This window comes from Poecilia reticulata, linkage group LG5, assembly GCF_000633615.1.
Source record: "Poecilia reticulata strain Guanapo linkage group LG5, Guppy_female_1.0+MT, whole genome shotgun sequence".
In the NCBI taxonomy this organism is placed as follows: domain Eukaryota; kingdom Metazoa; phylum Chordata; class Actinopteri; order Cyprinodontiformes; family Poeciliidae; genus Poecilia; species Poecilia reticulata.
This window is the reverse complement of record NC_024335.1, coordinates 2,672,171-2,691,294: the sequence shown is the minus strand read 5'-3', so window position 1 is coordinate 2,691,294 and position 19,124 is coordinate 2,672,171. Positions and strand designations below refer to the sequence as shown.

The 19,124-nt window shown below is 36.6% G+C and overlaps 2 protein-coding genes across 13 annotated transcripts in view; one reads left to right on the top strand and one right to left on the bottom strand.

The window, feature by feature from the left end:
- The first annotated feature begins 4,310 nt into the window (after positions 1 to 4,310).
- On the top strand, positions 4,311 to 7,179 carry blcap (bladder cancer associated protein). The gene is made up of 2 exons (XM_008408332.2): positions 4,311 to 4,455; positions 6,261 to 7,179. Exon 2 carries the CDS (start codon positions 6,399 to 6,401, stop codon positions 6,660 to 6,662), a length of 264 nt encoding a protein of 87 aa, XP_008406554.1. The 5' UTR covers positions 4,311 to 4,455; positions 6,261 to 6,398; the 3' UTR covers positions 6,663 to 7,179.
- Positions 7,180 to 9,050: 1,871 nt separating this feature from the next.
- Positions 9,051 to 19,124, bottom strand: part of ripor3 (RIPOR family member 3) — a 39,387-nt gene continuing 29,313 nt past the window's right edge. For 11 of the 12 annotated variants that reach the window (XM_017304584.1, XM_017304585.1, XM_017304586.1 and 8 more), the window contains 14 exons: positions 18,594 to 18,720; positions 17,805 to 17,959; positions 17,188 to 17,367; positions 16,733 to 16,823; positions 16,124 to 16,339; positions 15,911 to 16,056; positions 14,750 to 14,915; positions 13,925 to 14,054; positions 12,794 to 12,958; positions 12,546 to 12,710; positions 10,538 to 10,740; positions 9,738 to 9,821; positions 9,572 to 9,662; positions 9,051 to 9,481 (listed from right to left, as the gene is read on the bottom strand). In XM_017304584.1, the coding sequence (XP_017160073.1) occupies positions 9,381 to 9,481; positions 9,572 to 9,662; positions 9,738 to 9,821; positions 10,538 to 10,740; positions 12,546 to 12,710; positions 12,794 to 12,958; positions 13,925 to 14,054; positions 14,750 to 14,915; positions 15,911 to 16,056; positions 16,124 to 16,339; positions 16,733 to 16,823; positions 17,188 to 17,367; positions 17,805 to 17,959; positions 18,594 to 18,720 (2,020 nt within the window). In that variant the 3' untranslated portion in view covers positions 9,051 to 9,380. Of the gene's footprint in view, positions 9,482 to 9,571; positions 9,663 to 9,737; positions 9,822 to 10,537; positions 10,741 to 12,545; positions 12,711 to 12,793; positions 12,959 to 13,924; positions 14,055 to 14,749; positions 14,916 to 15,910; positions 16,057 to 16,123; positions 16,340 to 16,732; positions 16,824 to 17,187; positions 17,368 to 17,804; positions 17,960 to 18,593; positions 18,721 to 19,124 lie in introns of those variants that run through there. The other variant, XM_017304590.1, reaches the window with a different exon arrangement.

The following is a 19,124-nucleotide window of genomic DNA, read 5'->3' as shown; positions in this document are numbered from 1 at the left end:
CTGAAGAGGTTTACTGTTTGCAGTGCAACACTTCACATGAAGCTTTACCTGTGCTCTGTTAGCCTGATGTGCTTTTATAAATAGTGCTGGAATGGTCGCTTTAGTTTGCTCCTGACTTACTGTTGAGGCTGTGACACATGGGCAACATTCTGGTCCAAAGCATGAATATATCTATGTGTACATATATATGTACTGTAGCTGTAACGTCCAGGTTGAGTCACCAAACTTTAGTTCGAGTTTTGGATTTATATAATTTGAACTCAGCCGGGATACGTTGCAGTTATTTTTACATCTCACCATTAGAAATGTAAAGCCTAACTCTTTATTACAGTTGTGTCACAGTGGTCATATTATCTCATTTGATAATATCACTAACATCGCCTCAGTGCCAACATTAAAGCCACTGTGCTTTATACCGCCGGCCAGCAGGGGGCGACTGCTCTGGTGGCTAAAATCAAGCAAAGCCATTCTGTGGAGCTGTTTGTGAAGTTACAGTCAAAAATGTATAGCAGTATTTTGGGTTATTTGGCCTGTCAGAACATAAAAAATGAAATAAATCATTTGTTATTCACTAATCATAAAATGAACAGTTTCAAAATAAATATTAGCAAGCTAAATATTTAACTAGCGAGCTTGAAGCTAAATGTAGTTGAGCTAAATAGCTTGGAAGTTTAATATTTAGCTAGTGGGATAAATATTTAGTCTAAACTAAATATTTAGCTACCATCAAAATGTTTAGCTCAAAGCTAAATATTTAGTTAGCAAGCTACATATTTAGCTTCTAGCTAAACATTGAATTGATGGGCTAAATATTTAGTTTGGAGGCTAAATACTCAGTGAGGTAGATATTTAGTCTGTAAACTAAATACTTAGCTACAAGCTAAATGTTTAGCTCAAAGCTAAATATTTAGTTAACAAGCTACATATTTAGTTTCTAGCTAAATATTACTCTCCTAGCTAATATTTAGCTAGGAGAGTAATTAGTTTGTAAACTGCTTAAATTGTGGATAAGTATTTAGCTTGCTAACTAAATATTTAGTTTGGATCTAAGTGTTTAATTAGCAAGCCACATATTTAGTTTCAAGCTAAATATTTAGTTAAGCTAAATACTTACATAAACTAAATAAATAGATATTTTGCTACCAGGCTATTTAGTTTACAAACAAAATATTTTGTCCTCAGCTAAATATTTAGGTCAGAGTTAAATATTTAGCTAATCTGCACAATTTACCAATGACACAGAGTGGACTATCAAAATAAAAGTCTTGTAAAACTAAATAAACTCCTGATGAAGAAACTGATTGGCTTGGATTGTAGTTCATGTCATCTCTGCATACATTTTCCTTTTCACATTTACAATTCAGCTTGAAACAGCAGGTGTTTGAAGTGAATTAGCATGTTAGCTAAATTTTTAGCTTCCTAAGGAAACATTTAGATTGTCGCTAAAAACTTAGCTTGCTAACTAAATATTTAGTTTGAAACTGTAACATTTATAAATTAATGAATAAGAGGCTTAAAATATGACTAAGAAAAGAGCCTCCATTTTTTTCTATGACAATAAATAACTGAATTTATTTCTCATCATTTTTGACTGTAATTTTGCAAATGGTACCATATAGATACAACACGGGTCGGTGCAGTTTGGTACGCTGTTTTGTTTGTTTCCAGTCCCACTTCAGTTGTAGGGCCAAAGGAAATGTTGTTCTGTAGCGTAACCAGAACACAGCTAGATGGCGTCACTGTTGGTTATTGTGTCTAAACTGTATGAATACATAAATATTTTATTCAGCCAATGGGTTTTGCCCATGAAGGATCACTTTTTTGAAATGCAATTTCTTGAGCTCTGATATCAATCTGGATATCAAAAATTTATTTTGCACACAATTCTGAATCAAACGTCACTAAAGTTAGCGGTCCTGATTTTATTTAGGTCGTTCAAAATTTCACTTTAGAATTTGGTTCGTTTTTAAATCCATTAACTGAGAACATCTATTAAAACATTAAGTCCATTCGTGTATTTTAAGGCTGTGTGTTATTAATTACAAGATTATTAATTCAAAAATACATCCAATTTCCCTGCTGAGTCAGTCACTTCAAACATTCGACATGCTGAGGTGAGAGGTTCCTCATCGACACAGACTGAGTGTCTGCATAGCTTAGCAAGAGATTAAGTGACATTACTTGGAGGTTATTGCTGCTACATTTATGGAACATTTGTTTCAGATTTGTAGCAGGGGTGCATATATATACATATATATGCTTCCCATGGAATCCATGGCAACCAGATTCAGACTAATAATGTTTTTATTTTACAAACACGGTTCTTTTGACTGCAAGTAATATTCTTGCTTTGGAGCAAGAAACATCTTGAATCTGAAGGGATTGCAAAGAGAATTTGTCAAAATAGCAGAAGAAAAAATATAATAAATTGAAATCTCAAAGGGCAAATAAAAGAAGGGTTGGATTGCTGAAAAACGGCGTAAACGGGATAAATGGTAGTACATAAAACTAAATTGTATTTTTTCAGAATTGTTACTCATTGTACATGTTTGTTTTGCCTGTTGATAGATGCCTGCCTCACCTTTAAAACTGAAAATAATTAAAAATCTAATATTAACAGGGATATGAATAATTGTGGGCTGTAGATTTTTGTTTGTTTTTTTAGCTTTTAGAGCCAATGGTATGATGTGTGAAGAGCATTCAAAATCCAAACCTTCAGAAATACTGAATAAAAACTTCACCCAGACTTAAAAAAAAACTTAAAGTTTGGATGTTTGGAAGGAAAATAGAAAGAAATTAGGCAGATTGTAAAATGTTTGTGCAGTTCTGCTACGTTGGTCACATTAAGTCAAAACTGATTTCTCAAGTCCTTGAAGATAAAAACCGACCCTTTATCAAACTGTCATGGCCTTAAATCTCATGTTTATGTTGTTTCTAATTATTTAAACTCTCCATTTGGTGGATACTGCTTACCGTTTTCATGTTTATTTTCATATATACCACAGTATTCTGGCTGTATTTTGTCAGATAAACGGGATCAGTGAGGTGTTTATGAAGTATGAGCAGTTTGAACCTGTTTAAACAACCGCCTGTAGCAAAGGTCGGCCATCTTGAGAGCACTACTCTCAGCTCAGGCGGCCATGTTGATGATGTTGACTAAGTGACAACATGCTAGCATGTAGCTTTCAGAGCGGCAGCAAAATAAACTAAACCACTGGCGTTGATTTTTGATGTTTAAAACACATTATATATAATTTATGTTGCTGTTTTCTCTTGCTAGTTTTATTCTGTGTAAGGATTTTCGCTGATGTTTGCAGTTTATGGAATTAAAGGTGGAAGTTGTAGCAACAAACATTTTTTTACTAAACATTTTGTTTTTATTTATTTGTAATTTTGGTTTCTTAATATGTTTAATTGAGCTTTTCGTTTGTCAATAATTCTCCTGTTCATCGCCAGTGAAAGTGTAAAAAACTACAAGGTGGTGTTGAAACATATTTAGTTTTTACGTTGTCTATTTAGTACATGATACAACATAAATAATAAAAAATAAATAAAAACTCCTTTGATTTTAAATCAACTTTATTTATAGTTTTGGAGTTTTGCTGATTCTAAGGTTTTAAAATTAATAATTACGAATATGTTTGTATTTTATTTGGATTTACAGCAACAGACCGACACAAATTTGGGATAACACAAATAAAAGTATGTTTTCCGTATGTTTCATATTCTGCTATTTAAGCTCTCGACTATTTTACTAAGCAGCATAATGAATAATGAATGTGATCAATACCAACCAGAAGCAGCAAGACTCCAGAGGAAAACATTCAAAGTTAGCTTAGTTATTATTTTCCTCCAAACAGAAATCAATTTGGTGCAAATAGTATTTTTAGTTTTTCATTTGTTTCATTGGCTACTGTTATTACACTCCAGTAAGTTAGCTGGCAGCATTGCACTTTACTAGATCGTAAAGTGAGCAATATCTTATAATTTTAACGAGTTGTATATGTCAATAAAAAGATTAATTTCTCGTCTTAACAAGATTCTGCTCTTTCATTTGTTTTCTAGCTAGCTGTAGTAGTTAAACACTTCCATAAGAAGAAATAAACAGTGATAAAAAGAAAGAGAGGACTTTAAGCCACACCTGGTTAATATCTGCTCGATTAATGACATTTAAAATAAAATAAAAAACATACACCGACCTAATCAGAAGATACTTTTCTGACAAGGGCTTGTTTCAGGCTCCAGTCCAGTAGGTGGCGGCAAGTTGGTTTGGCAGCTGCCTTTTGGCAAGAAGAAGAAGAAGAAGAAGGAGGGGAGACGATGACGAGGAAGAAGAAGAAGAACTACTAAAGCCGTTGGCAGCTAGTTAGCCGTTGCTACATACGCAGTCCAGCAGCGGTTAGAGTTAAATACGAGAGGTTTCCATTTGCTGAGAATGAACCCTACCGATGTCAGGTTTGTTCATGTTATCTTTCTAACTTTCACCGTGTCACGTTTACGTGTTGTTATGCACGTTTTCTCTTGTGTTTGTTCGGGAAAGTATTTATGAATCTGTGCTAGCCTGTTGTTAGCTTACCATCATGCTGCTGTTTCGGGTTTTATTCCAAGCGTTAAAGGCCTCGGATCGTGATTTAACACCACCAAATTTAAACAATAACTGAAGTCAACCACTGTATTTAGTTCGCAGTTGGCTTCTGAACAGGCGCTAGAGATTTTAACGTGTTGTATTTTGGTAAGTAGCGTTAGCCATGAGAGTTGGTGATAATCAGTAATCAGAGTCCATAAATTCACCTGACCTTAGACTTTGATATTAAACTATCTGAAATGTTATGTCGCAGTTTATTTAGACTGGTTGTGTTTTAGATGCTTCCGCCTTCAAGGCAAACGAAGAGGATTGCTTTAATAAAGCTAGTAGCTTATCTAAACCTTTATTAAGAGGTAAATGAGACGTGTAACTTTAATTTCCTTTGGGTTTGTGACCTCAGCTGACACAGAGTCTCTCTAACCCAAATAGCTGGGTGGTGAACTCAGGCCGGGTTTGGATCCAGCCAACAGGCGGTATTTAATGCTATCTGCTCATGTGGCAGACAGGGAAGAGCTAACAGCTGCTTCTGCCTGAAATAAATCAGCCAGCAGTGTCTTTGTTTTCCTGCTGAAGTCAGACATTTTACCGGCTGAGACTGTTCATGTCATTAAGATGAAGCTCCTTAATCTGGTTTAAAATGGCAGCAGCTGGATGGGGGCTGAGCCAGAGCTTTGAAATTGAGATAAAGGTGAGACGTTTAATTTATATTTTAGAGATTAGTTTGGGGTAAGAGCACAATCCTGAGATTTCATTTTAATGCCAATTATTTTTTTTTTTATAAAGAATGAACATTTTGAGTGGCAATATTTCAATAATGCACATTTTATAACTTTTCTGAAATCATTTTGACGATTTATGGTTGTAAGACCTTGTTTTATAGATCTGCATTTTACTAGAACGCAGATCTATAAAACACATCAACTGCACATTTTGTTTTTCTCCCCAGTAATAAGTTCCTGTCCTTTGTACTTATTTAAGTAGTTAAAAACTAATCCTGCTAAGTTAAAATTCTTAAATATCAACATTTTAAGTTGTAGTACAAGAGCATTTTTTAAATATTAATTCTTGATTTTTGCATTTTTTTTAATGTTAGGCTTCGATAATTTTGTCGCGGTAACCTGGTTACTGCTGAGGGAACTGAAAGCAGAAGTTAAGTTGAACTTTGAGCGGTTATGGAAAAAATCTAAATAAATGGAAAAGGGTGTGGACATAATTAGTCATAAGTGCCATTAAGCTGGTAATCTTCATTAAAACCCATCTATTTACCCAAGCTTCATGGATCTAGATCAGTAGTAGTGCTAGTGACATGCATAAAAGGTCAAACTAAAAATAATTTAGTTTTTTTTAATCACAGTTTGTGTTTCTTTGACAAAACATCAGTTTGAAAAACTGCCAGCTCAGCAAAGTTTGGTGGAATCAACTAACTTGCTCTCTCTCTGGTTGCCTAGCAACTCACTAATTCTCTGGTTGCCTAGCAACAACCCAGGTGTAACTAGCAGCAGGGTTTTTTTTTTTTTTTTTTACCACTGCCTTGTTATGCAGGTTTTAACTGCCGGTCTAGTATTGATTAATTTAGATAATCACACAGTATTTCAGATATTTAAATCAATGAAACGTTTTTACTGTGAAGGTTAATTTTCCATCGTTTGGTTTCATTTATGCCGTTTCCTTCCAGGGATGACCTGACGACAGAAACCTCCAGCAGCTTCGCTCTCGTCCTTCATCCCGGTTCTGTTGGCTAGAACTGCCTCTTCATCGTCCCCCTGACCTCTGCTCTGACCTCTGACCCCGTCCCTCCCCCCCTGCGGCGACGATGTACTGCCTCCAGTGGCTGCTGCCGGTGCTGCTGATCCCCAAGCCGCTGAACCCGGCGCTGTGGTTCAACCACTCCATGTTCATGGGCTTCTACCTGCTCAGCTTCCTGCTGGAGAGGAAGCCCTGCACCATCTGCGCCCTCGTCTTCCTCGCCGCGCTCTTCCTCATCTGCTACAGCTGCTGGGGGAACTGCTTCCTGTACCACTGCCAGGACGCCGCGCTGCCCGCCGCCGCGCACGACCCCGCCATCATAGGGACCTAGGCGGCGGCGTCCCGCAGCATGATACTGCCACGCTGCGAGGAGGAGGAGGAGGATGAGGAAGAGGAGGAATCAAAGGGATCCAGTGAGACTCTGCACACCGACCGGACAATCACCGCCTGGAGTCACTTCCTGTCCATCAGACACATGCTGAGCTTCCTCCCGGTTCCTCCGCGGTTCACCTTTGACCTCATTTAGTCTTTTTTTTTTTTTTTTTTTTCCTGTGCATGGTTTGCTGGTTTCAAAACGTTCTCACAGATTTTAATGAATTCTGAACAAAATGCTGAAAACTTTCCAACAGAAATCAAAACGCTGTGAGTTTCTTTTCTTTTCTTTTTTCTTTTTTTCCATCTTGACGTGTGAAAGCGGAAACAGTCGGCCATTTTTATCAACCATAAGCAATACAGGAGGTGAGGCTCGTTTCTCCAGGTGTTGGTTCCTGCTGGGGGAGACGGAGTCGCCTGCTGCAGCAACGGGATCGTTTTAATTTAAATAAAGTTTCCTCTGTGTTCAACCTGGACCGGCGCCGCCGCATGTTTCTGTTCAGCCCGGTGGTACCATGAAGTGTTGCAGCCGTTACAGAGACGATCTGATTTTTTTTTTAAAAATGAAAAAAATGGTAAATTTGAGTTTAAGGTGAAATTTTTTTTTTTTACGAAAATTTACTAGAAAAACTGGAAATTTCAAATCAAATTGACTTTTGAAACTCATTAAATGTCCTGGAAAATGTAATTTCTCTAGCCAATTTTGGACTTTTCAAGCTTGGGAATGTTTGAAAAGCAGAAACTAGCTATTTTTAATATATAATTTGCAGTTTGCTAATTATCTAGAAAAACTTTGCTCTTTGATATTCACCTCAGAAATTTGCTAGAATTTTTCTGAATTTTTTTTTTTTAGCAAATTGTTTGAATTCATTTTTCTAGAGAATCTAAATTTCTAGCCCATTTTTGACTGAAAATGGGCTAGAATAATGGGCTCAGAAATTTCAAGTCAAATTGACTTTTTGAAACTGGAAATTAGTTTGAAAAGTTTCTAGAAAACATGAAAAATTAAAGTTAAACTTCTGACATTTGAAACTCAACTTTAGAATTTTTCTACAAAGTAATTTCTGAGATCTCAATCAGAATTTTTTATTTATTTTTTGGGCAGAAATGATTATTTTCTTGTATTTTGGCCGTAACGCAGTCGTTCGCTCGTATCTGTAGCTCAATGCAACACAAACAATCAGCGTCTCTCAAGTCATGAAGAATCTGAATCGGATTTCCACATCCGGTCCGGTTCTGGTATCAAATGTCTACATTTATTTGCTTTTAATATCTCCTTTTTCTAACTATCTGAACTGATTCTGCAGAACACCTGAACATGAACAAAAATAATAAAAACGGGGGGAAAAAGTTAAACATCTTTTGCGCTCCAGGCTTCAGTTTCCTGGTTGAGCCACCAGAGGGCAGCACTTTGTCCACAATGATTAAAGATTCTCCTGAAATCTTTGGAGATTTTCTAAAATCCAAAATACATGATCAGTATTGAGATTTAAATATTGCAATTTTATTAAGAAAAATCTAAACTTTCCAGAGGAAGGTCAGTAGTTTGTGAATTTCAAACGTAGGTTTTTTTTTTCAATATTTAAAAAATATTTACATGGTAGGTTGAAGGAATAGATTCAGGTCAGTATTATGTGGATTTTAAATTGTTTTAAATGCTTATATAAATTGAAATTTTGAAACATTTAATTAAAAAACAACTTCTAAATAAAAGGTGGGATTTATTCTAACAGATTTAGAAAAATACTGTTTTAGGAATCAATTTCAATGTCAAAATCTTGTATTTTGACATTGAAAATCTCTCAATTTTCAAAAGAAAACACAAAAAAAAGTCCTAACAATAAAGTTAGTTATTTTCCTTTTAGCAACTGGTCAATTGCTAAATGACCAGTTTAGCAATTGTTGCTAAACTGGTCATTTAGCAACAATTCAGTTTTATCCCTTAAATGTTTAGATTTAATATTTTTCCTTAAATTTTCTCAAATTTATGAATATTTAAAAAAAGTTAAAACTGTTCGATGAAGATTAATTCAATAAGATCATTTTACACAAAATTTAGACATTTGGAATATTTCTGAATGTTTATGGCTAAAATATTTTTGTTTTAATATAAATTAGAGCTCAGCTCTGATGTTTTTGTTTTCACTGATAAATGATTTTCATTAGCTAATATTTTTCTTAAATTGACCTCAATTCATGATGAGTACTTTTATTTTTTTTACATTTTAACATCTAAATACTTAATTTTCAGAATGTTTGTATTCAATCTAATTAGTTTGTGAATTTCTTCAGTTCTAATAATTTTATTTTTCATTCAATAACGGTTAAACTTCTGGAGCAACTCGACTCGTTTTGGGATCTCTCTGGTTTTATTCAGTCCTTCTGGGCTTCATAAGCACCAAATATATATTTTTGACTCATCGTGCATCTCGTCACAAACTAAAAAACATCAATTATGATGAAAATAAATCATTTTCTCCAACGTGAAAGAGTCCCAGCCATCTGAAAGCTGCTTTTTTCAGGTTAAATAAATGTTTCTGCAACAGATCGTCTCTTAAAACAAGATTCTGACCAAAAAATAAAAATAATAAATTCAAGTTCTGCTCAAAGTTCTGCAGGAAAACGTCGGTTCTTCTTCTCCGCTGCTGGTTTTTTGGTAAAGTTTGTCTCTGAACTTTTATAAAATGGTAATTTCCGTCTCCAGGTTCTGATACGCTTCATCCTGCATGTCCGCCAACATCTGCTCCATCCTCTGGAAAGATTCGAATCCTTTCTTACCTGAAAGGAAAAAAAAAAAAACGCATCACGAAACATCAAAAACCTTAAAAAAGCGTTCAGGTGATGAACGATTATCGATCAGGTTTTTACCAAACGATAAAACGGTTTCCTTGGCGACGCCACGAAGATCTTCGTCTGCCGACCTGCACAGATCCACGATCCGCTCCACGCTCTCCGTCGCCTGAAACGCGACAAAGTCAGTCAAGAACTGGATAAAAAAGAACTGTTCGTTTGATTCTTCTCTGGTTCTGCTCACCCGGAGGCATTTCAGAGCCAGACAGGAACCCGTCTGGATCAGAACATCAGAACTTTTCAGGCTCTCTGTGTAGAAAACCACCGACTGGAGCAAAAACAAGAAAAACACACAAAAAGGGATTAACTGGGATTAAACTGGGATTAATGGGACGTTTAACTGGAACTGATGAAGTTTTAATTAATCAGTTTTATTTAAAACTTCAGTTTCAGAACAGAATTTTGAGTCAAAATGTTTTTAATTCAAGTAAAATTTTAAAATTAAACATATTTCCTAAACTGTTTTGAGAAATGGATAAAATAAACTTTGTAAAGTTGATGCAACTAAATGACAGTAAAAAAAACTGAATAGCTAAATAGGTATACACAGTAAAACATCTGATAAAAAACATTAAATAGAAATACAAAGATCAAAAATTGTATCATTTCTAAATCTATTTTTAGAAATTGATTAAAAAAAAAAGTAGGTAAAACTTAAATGAAAAAAGACAAAATAACAGTTAAATATATTTGAGATAAAAAAATAATTTAAAAAAATTACAAATTTGTTAATTTTCAAAATTATTTTCAGTAGGAAAGAATAGAAAATTACATGTTTAAATAAAAGGTAAATAAATTATTTAGAAACCTCGTGCAACATTTCAATTTAAAATGGCCATTTTATTTTAAAACGTCTTTATTTTAAGCACTTTGCATGTGAAAGTAAATAAACAATGAAGTTGGGATCCTTAAAATTAAAGAGAGTAAAAGTATAAATAACAGAAAGTGTGAACCGGTCCGGTTCTTCAGAACCGCTGGGCCCACCTTGCTCCTGAAGGCCTTGCAGCCTGCAGCTCTGCTGATGCAGCTGGCTGCAGCTTTGCACACTTTGTGGTTGGAGTCCACCAGCAGGGCGGCGACAGTCTGCAGCGTGCTCTGCAGTGGGAGGAGCTCCGACAGGCTCCGCCCCCTCAGCTTGTTTAAACACTTCCTCCGTTTGGGGCCGTTCAGCGCCGACAGGATGTACTCTAAAAACAACACATAAAACAACAGATGAGCTAAAACAACAAGCTAACTGTGAAGCTAGGTGAATCAGCAGAGCAGAAGTAAAGGACGTTTTATTCAGTTTGTTCACTTTTTTCTCAGTAAAATTCTCTTTTCAAGAATTTTCAAGGCAGTTCTTCAAACTTTTCCAGCACCACACTTTAATGAACTGAAAAAACAGACAGTTTCAATTCACAATTATATGATATTATACGAGTTACAACATCATTTAATTTCCATTTGGCATCAATAAGTGTTTTTGAATTATTCATTTCCATTAATATGTCTTGTGACATATAAATGGAAATGACATATTCATTTTAGTAAACAAGGTAAACTAAACTATAACAAAATTTATGTTTTGACTGGTCAGAGAACAACACACCATTTTAATAAGAAATCCCTCAATTTTCATATTGTTTAAACTTTAAAATATAAGACAATCAATAAATCATTGAGCCGTTAGGAAAAATAAATATTCATCACTTTGAAACAATCCAAACGAATGGTCTTAATGTCAATCAATGACTTTCCTGCTGAGATTAAATACTTAAAACACTAAATACAGAGGAAGGTATGAAAAAAAGAAAATGCACATCAAGTTTTCTGGCATTTAATAAAAATAATTCCCAAAATTATTTCTATCTAACCTAAAGCAAGAAAAGTTTATTCTGATTTAAAAGGGATTATTATGCAAAATTCACATTTTCAGGTTTTTTTCTTGTTCTTCCTTTCGGGTTTCTACTGCGTATAAAAACAGCCCAAGAGTTTTAAAAAAAATAAAAAAATACACCAAAAAACACAAAGATGTTTTGTTGGCAAAAAGTTAATATTTTTGGTTTCTGGAAAACATTCCATGGGCACTACGCCGTTACCTAGCAACCTCAGCCAGCCCACTCCTGTTACCTAGCAACCTCAGCCAGCCCACTCCTGTTACCTAGCAACCCCAGCCAGCCCAGCCCTGTTACCTAGCAACCTCAGCCAGCCCACTCCTGTTACCTAGCAACCCCAGCCAGCCCAGCCCCGTTACCTAGCAACCCCAGCCAGCCCAGCCCCATTACCCAGCAACCCCAGCCAGCCTCGCTCTGTTACCAAGCAACCTCAGCCAGCCCAGCCCCGTTACCTAACAACCCCAGCCAGCCCAGCCCCGTTACCTAGCAACCCCAGCCAGCCCAGCCCCGTTACCTAGCAACCCCAGCCAGCCTCGCTCTGTTACCAAGCAACCCAAATGGAGTTCCAGAACATTTGGTCAGCTGGTAAAACTGCTAACAAATTAAATGTTTAAACACAAAATACAAAAAAAGTTACAAACTAAAATCTCTGTAAAAATGTTGAAGTTTTGTAGCATTTAGCAAACAGGAATAATTTAGGTCATTCTGACTCACCAAAAAAAAGAAAAGTTTAGTCTGATTAACTTCAAATGCTGAGAAAAGATGATTTTCTATTAGGTGTATAAAGATATCTGGCTTCCACTGTTAATAATGTCATAAAGTTCATTGGATTGAACTTCATTACGAAACTGCAGTTTGGATGTCAAATAGAGAAATCAAGCACTTTCCAAACCTGGAAAAAGCCTCATTTTCAGTGCACCGCTGCTGCTGCTGCTGTTTTCTATAAACTGTTTTTGATGCTTGATGCTCATTTTCCTTGTGTGAACCTTTAATTTATACCCGATGCTTCTGTTAAACCTGAATTTCTCCTTTGCAGGATAATGAAGACTGTTTCTGTTGCATTTTAACTGAAACTGAAGCATTTTAAATGATTTCAACCGCAGAAGGGAAAGCCGTACCTTCCCTGGACAGGCGGGAGATGTGCTCCCCCAGATCCTGGAAGCTCCAGCGCTTCAGATAAACGGAGAGCTGGAACAGAGTGACCCTGTCGGGGCTGCAGACGGGCCGGCAGCCGGGCAGCAGCCCGCAGGGGGCCTGCAGCTGCTGCAGGAGTCTGGAAAACACTGCAGAGGCGACAACACAGGGAGAAATGCACAAAAAACGTCCCCGCGAACCCGTCAGGCCAGTTTGTTCTCCAGGTTTGTACCTCGCTCTGACTGTCCAGGCAGCTTGGCCTTCACTTTGTGAGTGTAGCGCCTCTTCAGCGTCCTGGAGAAGTTTTCCACGCTGCAGTAGAACGGAGAGCCGCTGGCATTCACACACTCCTCCCAGAACAGCAGGACACCTCTGGACCTCTGGGCCTTGGGGAGGACTGCAAGAGCACAGAGAGCATCAGGTCAGGGTCGGTTTACACAAAACATGCTCATTAGAGGTTTTGCACAAAATCATCCTTAGATAAGGAGATTTTAAGCTCTGTCTATTTTGAGCTGTTTTACAGCATCTCGTCACTTTAAATCCAAATAATCTGCTGCAGATACCAAATTATTCTACCGTACATCTTTGAAAAGCAGAAGTGGAGCCGCCTGCACAACCAACAAGAATGCAGCAAGTGTTTTCTGGACAATAAAACAACAACATATGTTGCAATAGATATACTATCAATATCAATAGATGATACATCTGATGAAATATTCACTGAGCTGCACAGCATTCTGGGGCATGTAGGCGCAGGATTAGCTGATCAACCTCTTAGCTAGCTAAGAAAAGTTGGAGGCATCAACTCACTCACTCGCTGTTTGGTTACCTAGCAACTCACTCGCTCTTTGGTCACCTAGCAACAACCTGTTGAGTAACTTGTGCAGCAGCAGTTTCAGGTTTTTCCTCCTAAGTGCTTAGAATAAAAAACAGTGGAGTTGAGTGAAAACTAGATAAAACCGTAAATGTCATGTGCCACCAGGTTGGCTGGATTTCAGACATTTAAACGCATAAAACTAATCAATCGTTATTGATATCGACTGACAAAAGCTTATTTCAGCCATATTGTCCAGCCCTACTGAACGGTAAGTCGAACAAACATTTGTCTCTTCCAGTGCATACAATGATAAAACCAGCTGACCAAACATGCTGGAGCTCTGCTTGGGGTTGCTAGGTAACGGCGCAAATGTGACTTAATCTGAAGGTTTTTGAAACGACACCAAAAAAAAACAACCGATTAACTAATTCTGTTTTTGCAAGCGCTTGGTCTGTTTTTAGAAACAGTAGAGAATCAAACGGAAGAATAAAAACATGTAAAATGTGAATTTGCTACTGTGAGCAGAATGATTTCGTGTCCTCTGACCGTCTCTCGGTGTGATGTTGTCGCTCTTCTCTAGCAGCAGACCGCTGACTCTGTCCAGAACCGCGGTCTGGTTGGACATCTCCTGCAGCAGCTCCCGCCGAGACAGACTGAAGTCGCTTGTTTTCATCATCTGGAGACAAATCATCACTTATTGGCTGCAAAATGGCTGCTGTTTTTATGTCGTTGTTATTCATTTCATTTTCTGCAAAATTAAACAATAATTTTTTGAAGTGTTTTTTTTTTTTTAAAGTTTTTTGTATACATCGGGTTGTGTAACAAAATTACCAATAAATATACAACTAAAATATTAGATCCAAGAAAAAAAAATTGCCCAAACCTTTTGATTAAATATAAATTAATATTTATAATTTTTAACTGCATTAATTTAAAAATATCTTTTTTTATTTTCAATCTTATTGTTTTAGTTTTCTTTTATTTATTTTTGACATTCTTATTTTTTTTCAACAGTATTACATTTCTGGAAATAATGAAATAAAATATAACAGTAAATACATTTGGAAAATAAAATAAAATTGAAGTAATATTTTTAAATGAATACTGTTGAAAATGATCATTTATATTACACAATTTATAATATATTAAACTTCTTATATTAATTAATGTAATCAAATAAATTGAGAAATTATTTTTTGCATGATATATTTGGCACATTAATAACATTTATTTATTTCCATATTTATTGCCATTTTGACAGGATCAGCCTTCCATATGTGTGATGATCTTTAGTTTTTGAATTGTTTATGTTTATCTGGTGGTTAATTTCATCTTTAATCTCACTAATGCGGCAGGGTTAGCATCCCGTACATGCAGCAGGATGCAGCAGATGTCCAGGTGTGTCTCCAGCGCCTGGTCCAGACCCCAGTTCCCAGAAGTCAGTGGGGCGAGGACCAGCTCGCCCTCTGAATCCGATTGGCTGCCTGCAGACAGGAGGCCCAGACTCTTCAGGGTGCTCTGCTGGAACGAACTGATGCTGAAACAGGAAACGGAAACATTCAGAACCAGCTGCAGGTAAATTCATCTACATTTTCACAATTTAATTTCCTTTGGGATCAATAAAGTATTTTTGAATTGAATTGACTAATTGTGTAAACTTTTATAATTTAAGAATTTAAGATCATTTAATTGAGTTTCACTACATCCGTTGCATTTTGCCGCATTTTGCCGCATTTTGCTGGACGATAAATCGTCCCAGAATTTATTGCGATAAACGATAACATTGTTGTTTTGAGACCATTTTAGGTTAATATAATGGCATAATAATGGAAAAACACATTCGAAGATCAACAGACTTTAATTTCTAATGAACATTTAACACTGAAATTGGAAGAAATTTTAAATATCCAAAATAAATAAACAGAGAAAAACAAATAAAATGAATTATGAAGTTTCTGTAAATAAAACTGAGGGCAAGTTGAGACCAAAACACCAAAATCAAGACATTTAAAATCCAGTTTTGGTTGAGAGAGAAACAAAAAAAATAATTTAAAATGCAGTTAATTGATTAATTGTGGCAGGTTTAAGTTTCACACGATAACTTAAACGCATCTAGATTTTACTTTAATATCAAATTATATTTACTCTCAACTTAAATCATTTCTGGATTCCAATGGAAAAACTTTTATTCAATGCTTTTTACACGATTTCCAGTATTTTTATAAATAAAATGTATTTCAACTTAATAGGTTCACCATCTCCCACTTTATTAAAAACACTAATATTATTTTAGAACCTAACTAATCTGTTAATCGTTTTTATTTATATTTCCCCATATTTCTGAGCAATAGGACAAATAAAGAGCGGATAATATACAAAACCTTTATTAAATCTGTTATTTTAAAAGTTTTTATTTCTAATATATTCGATGTGAAACTTCCAACTAAGTTTGTTTTCTATAACGTTTCTTCTCAAACTGTTGATTTCATAAAATGTTGCGTTATTTTAGATTTTGTCCGTCTGTAAACTCACCCGCTGTCTTTTAGCCTCACGCTGCCCAAACAGGAAGTGTCGTCATCTGCGTTGAAGTCGTTGGACAGGAAGTCGAAGCTGCCCAGGACTTCCTCGACGGCCAGTGTTTCCTCTGATGCGGAGCTCCGGAGCAGGGAGAGGTCGTTCTGCAGGAGGAAACAGAACATCAGGCCCGGTTCTGGTCCGGATCATTCAGTGCTGATGTTCTGTTACCTTCAGGATGGTTCCCAGGTGCTGGATCTGATGCTCCAAAGCTCTCCGCTCCTTTTCAGCGTCGCTCTCACCGCCAAACGACTTCTCCAGCTCTGCCATCAGGACTGCCAGCCGGACGGTCTGTGATCGCCGCTGGGCGCCGCTCGGCTTGGGTCGGACCGACGGGGAGGACGGAGAGGACGGAGCTTCAGAGACAGCTGGGATGCTGGAGGATTCCTGCAAGAGACAACAGAAAAGGAAAATGTTTGCTAAACATTCTTGAGGCTAATCTCAGGAATTTATGAATTTGAAAAGTTGAAAATTTGCTGGAAAAAACTCAGAAATGTTCTAACTTGGACGTTTTCTAACCTTTTCCATGTTTAAAATAAATAAATAAATAAATAAATAAATAAATAAATCTGAGCTTCATCTAAACTTTTGATTTTTTTTTCCTTTTGAAACTAAAAGGATTCCATATTTTTTCTAGAAAACTTTTCCTACCAAATTTTAGAGTTTTCAAAATTTCCAGGTTTTCTAGAAAATGTCATTTTCTTAGCTGAAATTTACTCCTTTTGTCCTCTCTCCAGTACACCATCATGCTGGATCTGAAGGCGATGCAGCGCCACCTACCTGCTGTCCTCGCTGCTGCAGAACAGCACTTTGCGTCTCAGTGTCGGTTTCTCCTGATGGATTCTTCCTCAGGATGTCTGGAGTGCTGGACCTGCACAAACATTCACAGCGCTAGCATCACAGTGCTAGCTAAGCAGCATCACTTAAGTGTGAACATTTATACAGTTAAACTTATTGAAACTTCATAATTAAGTGCAACATTTTAAAACGTACAAAGCGTATACTTTATATTGAAAACAGATTTGTAAAACGACAAAGCAAATACACCTGAAAAGACTTAAAATGTAGATATAGAATGGCGATGGTGGAAAGATGCATTTCAATTAAAGAATTTTATTTTATGGAACAATTTCCATGGTAAAGTAAAAAAAATCACTATAACAGATATTTATGCTAGAAACTAGACAAATACTAAGATTTTGTGTTTTTGCAGTGCAAATCCCTTCCCTTCTCACCTGGGTAAGGCCAGATGAGACGTCGTTTTGATTGTTTCTGCTGATGAAGTCTCCGACACGCCTCCCCACTCCTCTTCGTCCACCTTCCCCTCGATGCGCTGCTCCTCTTCCTCTTCAAAGGAAAGCTGAATCTGACTTCCTGCCAGGCTGGTCGACGGGTAGCTGTGAGCGCGAGTGAGACTGAAAGAAGATTTTACACCAAAAGGTTGTTTTAATCATAGAAAACTCTAGCAACCCCCGCGGAACTCTGCTGGGGTTGCTAGGTAACGGGCGGAACTCTGCTGGGGTTGCTAGGTAACGTCCTCTTTGAATGAGGCTTAATCAGGAGGTTTTGGAAAAGACTTATTGCCACAAAACCTTTTTTTTTTTTTTTTAAACACTTGGTCTGCTTTTAGAAGAAGTAAAAACCCAAATGGAAACGTGTAAAATCTGAATTTTTCATAATTCTGATTTTACAGAATTATGAAAAATTCTGTAAAATCAAAATTTTTCAAAAAAAATATTTTTTGAATGTAATAAAGTTGTATTACTTTATTACATTCAAAAAAACTTTATTACATAAGTAATAAAACTTTATTACATTCAAGAAAACTTATGGTTCTTTACTTGAAGCCTACCTCGGGAGGAACAGACTTTGAGGGCCGGATGTGGCGGAGGTGTGTGACGGGTCGGACAGGTAGCTGAGCAGCGACACGCCTCCTCTGCTGGAACGACTTTTAGCCACCAGAGACGGGAGGGAACCCTCCTGATCCTGCAGCTCACGAACCATCGACTGAAAACAATCAGGTAACGTTCACACAAAGTCACTCCACAAGAAGCAAATGTTTAGTTTTCCCTCTGCGTAAATATTAGTTACACAGGGAAGAAAGAACTGTTTCACTACCTGAAACAGATTCAACAATATGAATAAAAAAAACTAAACACTTTGGATCCAAGAGAAAGAAAACTGACTATGATATTTTAGATCTGGTCATGTTAAAAAAAACTTTAGCTACATCCTCTTATTCATGCAGCTTTAGTCCATAGTTAGCATATTAAATATTTACAGCGTGAAGAGTGGAGAGTGCCAAATAGCAATAAAAATAGTTTGTGAAATAATTTAAATACGTAATAAATTATTAAAAATGGAAATATGGAAATAATTTTATATAGTATTGTATCTCTCAAATATTAACATGAAATAGCAAACTTGTGAGTTGTCTTGAGTTGCTGTTTGAAGCAGCCAATCAGACGTCAGAATTTCCCCTAGCCCCGCCCACTGAGTTGAGTTTGATTGGTGAAGCTGACAGTTTATAATAATTCATGAAGGAACGTGAAATAAATGATTACATCAAAGACATGTTTCTTAACAGTATGAAATATAATGTTTTCATTTTCCCATGAAGTCTGTTGTTTGCTGTACTCACCATAAAGTATTTTTCTGTGAATGAAGGCGTGTTCGGAGCCGTCCAGCTGTAAACCGAACCCTTCCTGCTCGACACCGACTGCTTGCTAACGGACAGCGGCTTCATCTTCTCACTGCTGTCAAACGGACTGCGAAAAAATATATAACAAAACAGATTATACCGAGTCATTCATAAATATTCAACATACAGTAGGGCTGGATAATCAATGATTGATACTGCAGCAGACATGTGATCAATATCAGTTTGTCTTGTTAAAAGCAAACAAAGACTTTACAAACAAGGTTAAAATGACAACTACAACAAATACAATCAATACACAAATACAAAACAAAGAAACAATCATAAAAAGTGTAAGAACCCTGCCAGCATGCCTAGGTGGGCCCCATGTGGGGGAAAGGAGGGCTGATATATGGGTCCCATAAGGGTTACCTAGCAACACATTCTTTGGTTACCTAGCAACTCACTCACTCACTCTTTTGTTACCTAGCAACTCACTCACTCTTTGGTTACCTAGCAACTCACTCACTCTTT